The 5,831-nt window shown below is 37.9% G+C and overlaps 1 protein-coding gene across 4 annotated transcripts; it reads left to right on the plus strand.

Moving 5' to 3' along the window:
- Positions 1 to 2,096: 2,096 nt before the first annotated feature.
- On the plus strand, positions 2,097 to 5,830 carry LOC122065641. 4 transcript variants are annotated; one of them, XM_042629461.1, is made up of 7 exons: positions 2,097 to 2,388; positions 2,572 to 3,219; positions 3,341 to 4,118; positions 4,794 to 4,908; positions 5,193 to 5,311; positions 5,444 to 5,529; positions 5,719 to 5,830. In XM_042629461.1, exons 3-7 carry the CDS (start codon positions 3,986 to 3,988, stop codon positions 5,731 to 5,733), a joined length of 468 nt encoding a protein of 155 aa, XP_042485395.1. In that variant the 5' UTR covers positions 2,097 to 2,388; positions 2,572 to 3,219; positions 3,341 to 3,985; the 3' UTR covers positions 5,734 to 5,830. The 4 variants fall into 4 exon arrangements, 2 of the variants coding, with proteins under 2 accessions (XP_042485395.1, XP_042485394.1); XM_042629460.1 differs by having other exon boundaries at positions 5,444 to 5,525; XR_006136060.1 differs by having other exon boundaries at positions 2,099 to 2,388; positions 2,604 to 3,219; positions 5,444 to 5,823.
- The last annotated feature ends 1 nt before the right edge of the window (position 5,831 follows it).

Here is a 5,831-nt window from a genome sequence, read left to right on the forward strand (position 1 = left end):
ATGCAAATTATGTGTAACTTAGCCATCCTCATATTATTATGACTTGTGTGTTGTGTTTATTTTTTCAATGTCAAATGATGATGTGATTATGTGATGAATGATGACATCATTGTGCATAATGCATTAATAGACTAGATGCCGTAGTCGGCTTGAAAACGAGTGCATTGGTGGCCCGTGGAATGGGACGCGGAGGCACTATGCAATTGTACTATGTCATATAGGAGCATGCGGTGTAGGATTATCATCTTCCCGTGCTACGACCCTTCCCAACAGGGGTTGAGGAGTTGGGTTACCATTTGGGGGGAAGCAGTGGTCGCAATTGTCAGGTCACTGTGGTGGTTAGACATACACCCAGCTGGTCACTAGGACAGTCGGCAACCCTAGTGGTATATTCAAAAGGGTCAATCGTACTGCTTTTAAATTGCTGGAGTCAGCACCTTTATTTTCTATCATTTACTTTTATGTTGAGAGCCGGTGGTCGGCATTCTTTACTTTTCCAAGTACTCACGGTGGGCCTTCTCCGACAGCCCTATGGGCTTATCGGGGGATGGAGTTCACGGCTCATACCCAGAGTATACACGCATTATGGTTGTAGTAGCACTAAACCCAAGACTTAGTAATAGTGTTTAGGTGGATATAATTAAAAATGAATTGCATAGCATATAGTGCATATGGTTGTGATTGTTGTGTGGACTGTTGTGTGGTCCTCCTTTTCACTTACTGAGCTAGTGAGCTCATCCCATGTGTGCACCTCTTTTAGATGATTTTGCAGGTCACCAACCTGAGGATCAAGGGTCGGGCCCCACAGTGGAATTCCCCGAGGAGGATTGGTGGGTCCCCGAGGACTATGAGCACGGCACGGATTGCACGTGCGAGGGTTGTGCCGTGGGACCACAGCAGTGACTCCATACAGGGTTACTTTTTGATTCTTTTGATGATCCCTTTTGTGTACTTGATATGTAAATTGTATTATTTTTGTGTAAATATCATGCCTGCGGGTCCACATGTACTTAACTATGTACTACAATTTGGGTATCAAGTATAAAGGGGACATTTATAGGTAATTTAAGTCTTCTGCTGAACTGTTGAACATTTTCTTAATTGTGTGTATGCTGTGGTTGGATACTGTATCAGATGATCTTGGCAGGTTTGGGTTAACCGGAGTTAACCCTGTCACCGGTTCGGTTCTGTGTGAACGAGGTGTGACAGCTTAGCCATTTGTACTGATATTAGGTTAAGAAAGCAAATTAATAAAGAAAACAAATTTTAAAAGCGTGAATTAGGAGGTTTCTATGAACAATTCGGCTTTTCCCCCCTTAGACCTCCTGCAAGACACAAACACAAATCTTCTCGCAAAAATTACAAATATAAGGAACTTTTCTTTCCAACAGGGAAGATTAGCATCAGGTCTAGTAAGGACTTTGGTCAAAAAGGTGTCTTTGTACCATTTGAAGTCATGAAGTTTTTTGCATCTAAAGTTTCTTACACTCTCTTCTGCCACTCCTCCCAAAAGTCTAAAGGCTTATACACCGTCAGAAACTAGAAATAAAACGATTACACAAAAAAAAAAAAAGAAATCTACAAAACAAATAAACCGAATTCACCACCACCGTGGCTCTGATACCAGATAACAGAATCGATCTACACCAAAATCCAGGGAAATAAGGATCTCCTAATTCTGTATGGTGAGAAGAATGAGATCGGTGCAATTCCATACTCTGATCGGTGCACTTTTATATATATATATATATATAAAAGTGCATGTACTTTTTATGGCTAATCTTTCACTTGATCATCTTACCATTTTTTTCTTATTTTTAATACCCTATCTTTTTCATTATCTTTTTTGTCCATTTTTATTTCTTCCAAATTATTGGTACCTTTTTATTTATTTTAATACTTAAATACTCTTTAAAATAGCAATTTCATGTGTAAATATTAATTTCTTTATTCTATTGTAAATTAATCTCCTTATGTGTCTCAGCCTATCCCGCCCTCCACTCTTTGAAATATCTTCTCACTCCCACTAAAATAATAATAATAATAATAAAAAAAAAAAATAATAATTCTCAAAACTACTGTTCCTCTCTCTCTCTCTCTCTCTCTTCTTGTGAAATATTTCCTTACTCTTACCAAAGAGAAAAGCACAATATCTTCTCAAAACTTCCGGTCCTCTCTCTCTTCCCCATTCCTCTCAAAATTTTGTTCCTCTCTTTGATATGCATTGTGTTAGCTTCTTACAACCATTTTTATTTGAATTTTAGGTGATCAATATCTTCACTCCGTGAACTCTTTCTCACTCACATATTCTCTCTCTCATTGCACTCACTCTTTCTCTCCCACCTTCATCTTCAATTTTGCAATTGAAGTACCGATAAAAGATAATGAGTATGGATCTGATCTTCTCCACTCAACTCTGTTGTCCCTCAATTTCTATCACTCTGCAATCACAAAATTATTTGGGTTTTTTCTTGATGTTAAAGATAAACGTAATAGCAGAGGGTTTTGAAATTTTCTGTCATTTGGGTTTTTTCTGTTATCCCTCAACTTCGTTTTTTTTTTTTTCTGTAGGGTTTTGAAATTTTCTGTGTTTTGACGAATAGGGATGTCTCAAAGAGATTGGCGTTCAAATGTAGAGATCGAACTTCACAAAGAGCTCTCCAGGCTGGTCCATTATAGGAGGATGGTAATGCCCCTTTTTTATTCAGTACAGTGGACTGCGGTTGGCGTGTCGGGGACTGAGAAAATTGGAGTCTTAGTGATCGAGGTGATCTAATTCTTGGGCTAGGGTTTCAATTGGAGAGGATTAATTTTAGCCTCCACTGATTTTGGAAATTGTTAATTCCTATATGAATATGTCAGAATAGGCCGATCCGATCTAATTCTTGAATCTTGTCTTTAATGATGTATGTAATTCTTAACCCTTGTTTTTCATAAATCGAAGAGGCTATTTTTGCACAAACATCACCTGTGGTGACTGCAGTTCTGGGCGGGTTCAATGTCTGCATTTTTGCTTATGGCTAGATAGGAACTGGGGAGCCATTTACTATGGACGGAATACCAAAAAACAGGGGAGTTAATTCTAGGGCATTGGAGGAGTTGTTCTTTCTGAGCAGAGAAGCAGTACCAGAAGACATAATTTATTTGTGAGCATGCTAGAAGCTTACAATGAGAAGATTAGGGATCTTTTTGAGAGAATTCCAACCAACCTCTGAATAAGTAAGTGCTTGCTCTTTGGCTTTTAAAAGTCAGTGAGCAAATTGAGTTGTATCTGTTTCAATTTAATATTAGAGATGAGAAAAGGAGGCTTATATTTTGAGGGCTTGCAAATTTTGTCTAGGTTGGAGATAAAACAAGCAGCAGAGGGAACACAAGAAGTCCTTGGCTTTTCAAAGCTCGTGTTTATGGTATAGATGAGGTGTGGGAGCTTTTAAAGACCGGATGGCAAATCCGATCTATTGGATCAACTAATGCTAATGAGCTCAGCAGCTGCTTACACTGATAAAAATCTACTTGGAATATGAATATAGTTCTCACTATTCGCTTCCTCCCACACCCACCCCCCTAAAAAAAAAAAAAAAAAAGGAAGTTTAGGCGACTGCAACTCTTAAAATTTGTTTGTTTTACCACTCTTTGGTTAATCCTCTGTCTTCTATCCCAGAATTTTAAAGTTCTCCACAAAATATTTATGCGTTCTGCATCAGAATTCCTATATTCAATATAGTCTCACATGATGAACTTCAGTTATGATGTTTAAAACAGTTTCCAAATTCATGAGTGAAGTCAAAGAGAGATAATGACGGTGTAAGTGACCATAGTATCCAATTCGCTGTACTAATCTTTATCTTGTGAAACCACAGTTTGTTGTGACTGTTTTGGGGAGAGGATTTGGTAAATGGGAAAAGGACCAGAAGCCACCTCTAGCTGGTTAACTTGGCTGGAAGTGAGTGAGTTGGGAGGATTGAAGTTGAGGGTGAAAGGTTGAATGAGTCTCAGTTCATTAACAAGTCTCTCTCGGCTCTCGGCACTCCTTGATTTTATCTATGCTCTTGCAAACAAGACAGCCCGTATACCTTATAGGAACTCAAAGCTCACCCATTTGCTGCAGAACTCTCTAGGTGAGCCTCTTTTCTTCTTCTCTTTTGGAATTTATTTCATACTCTGTGATTTGCATTGTATACTCTAGGATAGGGGAGTCCATGGAACTATCCTCCTCTGTTTTGGGAGTCTCAGTCTATCATTCAACAATTCCTAGAATATCCTATTCCTATCGATGTCCAGGTCCAGGTCCATGAATTGTTTAATGGAAAAATTAACCAAACAAGGACCTTGATTTGGCTAATTTTATAGAAATATCTGAAACATGGGACGCAACATCTTGTTTCATTTTCTTATGGATTGTACCTCCCCCCTTTCTCTCTTAAAATAATTGAGGGGAAAAAATCTATCCTTATACATAGAATGTATTTTTGTCATTCATAAGCCTTTGGAGGTCTTTCATTTTCTAAATGACAAGGGTTAAAACATTCATTTTACATTTAGTTGTGTTTTGTGACTAAAATGCCAGAATCCTTTTTCATACAAAGTTTGATCCTTGATTAGTAAGGGTTTATTTGGGTCAGTTCATGAGATTTCACAGTATCATATTCTCATCACTTTTCACTGTTTAAGACTAATCTGAACCTAAAATACAAGAGGAGACTGCAAGACACTCATGTTTGTTCAAATAAGCCCAAGTGTTGCAGACTTCGGAGAGACCATATGCTTACTTAACTTTGCTAACCGTGTACCAGGAATTGAGCATGGCCCTGCCCGCAAACATGCAGACCCAACTGAACTTCTCAAGTACAAACAAAGGTTAATGATTTGTCCTACTACAACAATGATAAGAATGAATAGACCTAAGAGGTAAAGGTTTTGTAACCAGGGTTTTTTTTCTCTAAGAGCAAAAATGTAAAATTTTATCTTGGTTTGCTTTTTTCTTTTTTGTTTTAGGTTTAGGACTAAAGTCATGATGACTAAGGGTCAAAATCCTTATCTCTCTCTCTCTCTCTCTCTTGGTGTAGTTGGTGGATGGTATCATAGCTGGTATATGGCATGAAAATTTACCTTCTTCTAAGCCTATCTAAGATGTTTGCTATTGTTGTGCCATTCCTTTAATAGTGGACCAATTTTGATACATTTGGTTTCAGGATGAGTTGTGAGATGCTGTGTTGCTTGTATTTTCTAACAAGCAAGATCTTCCTAATGCAATTAATGCTGTGGAGATCAATGATAAGCTTGGCCTTCACTCTCTCTGCCAACGCCACTGGTAAAATGCATTTCTGGCTTGCATCTCACTAATCGATATTGTTGCAGTCAAATTTTTTTTTTTTTCTTATTCTATTTTGGAGGAAGTACTTTCTAGTGGTCCTGCTTGGTATAATCTTTTTAAAATTTTCAGGTACATCCATAGTACTTGTGCAACCTCTGGAGAGGGCCTTTTTGAGGGGTTGGACTAGCTCTCCAACAACATTGCTAACAAGGCAGGTACTTGAACTAATACCTTTCCTTTTTCCACAGTTTAAAGGACTATTCAGCCCCTGGGTATGGAGCCATAACATTACTGTGTAGTTAATCGAAGCTTTTGTTTTACTGTTTTAAGTTTGCTTTTAAAAATTTCACGTGTGATGGCTGTTCTATCTATCTAACGGCTTTACTCTTCTTACTTGTTTCTAGGCCTGTGATGAATAAATGTTGTGTTTATCAAAAGAGGGCGTGTTATAAATGCAGGATTTATGCTGTGTAGCTCTGTTTTTCTTCTTTTTCTGTTTCTTTTTTTTTTTTTTTTT

Source organism: Macadamia integrifolia, unplaced genomic scaffold (genome assembly GCF_013358625.1).
Source record: "Macadamia integrifolia cultivar HAES 741 unplaced genomic scaffold, SCU_Mint_v3 scaffold2078, whole genome shotgun sequence".
Lineage (NCBI taxonomy): Eukaryota > Viridiplantae > Streptophyta > Magnoliopsida > Proteales > Proteaceae > Macadamia > Macadamia integrifolia.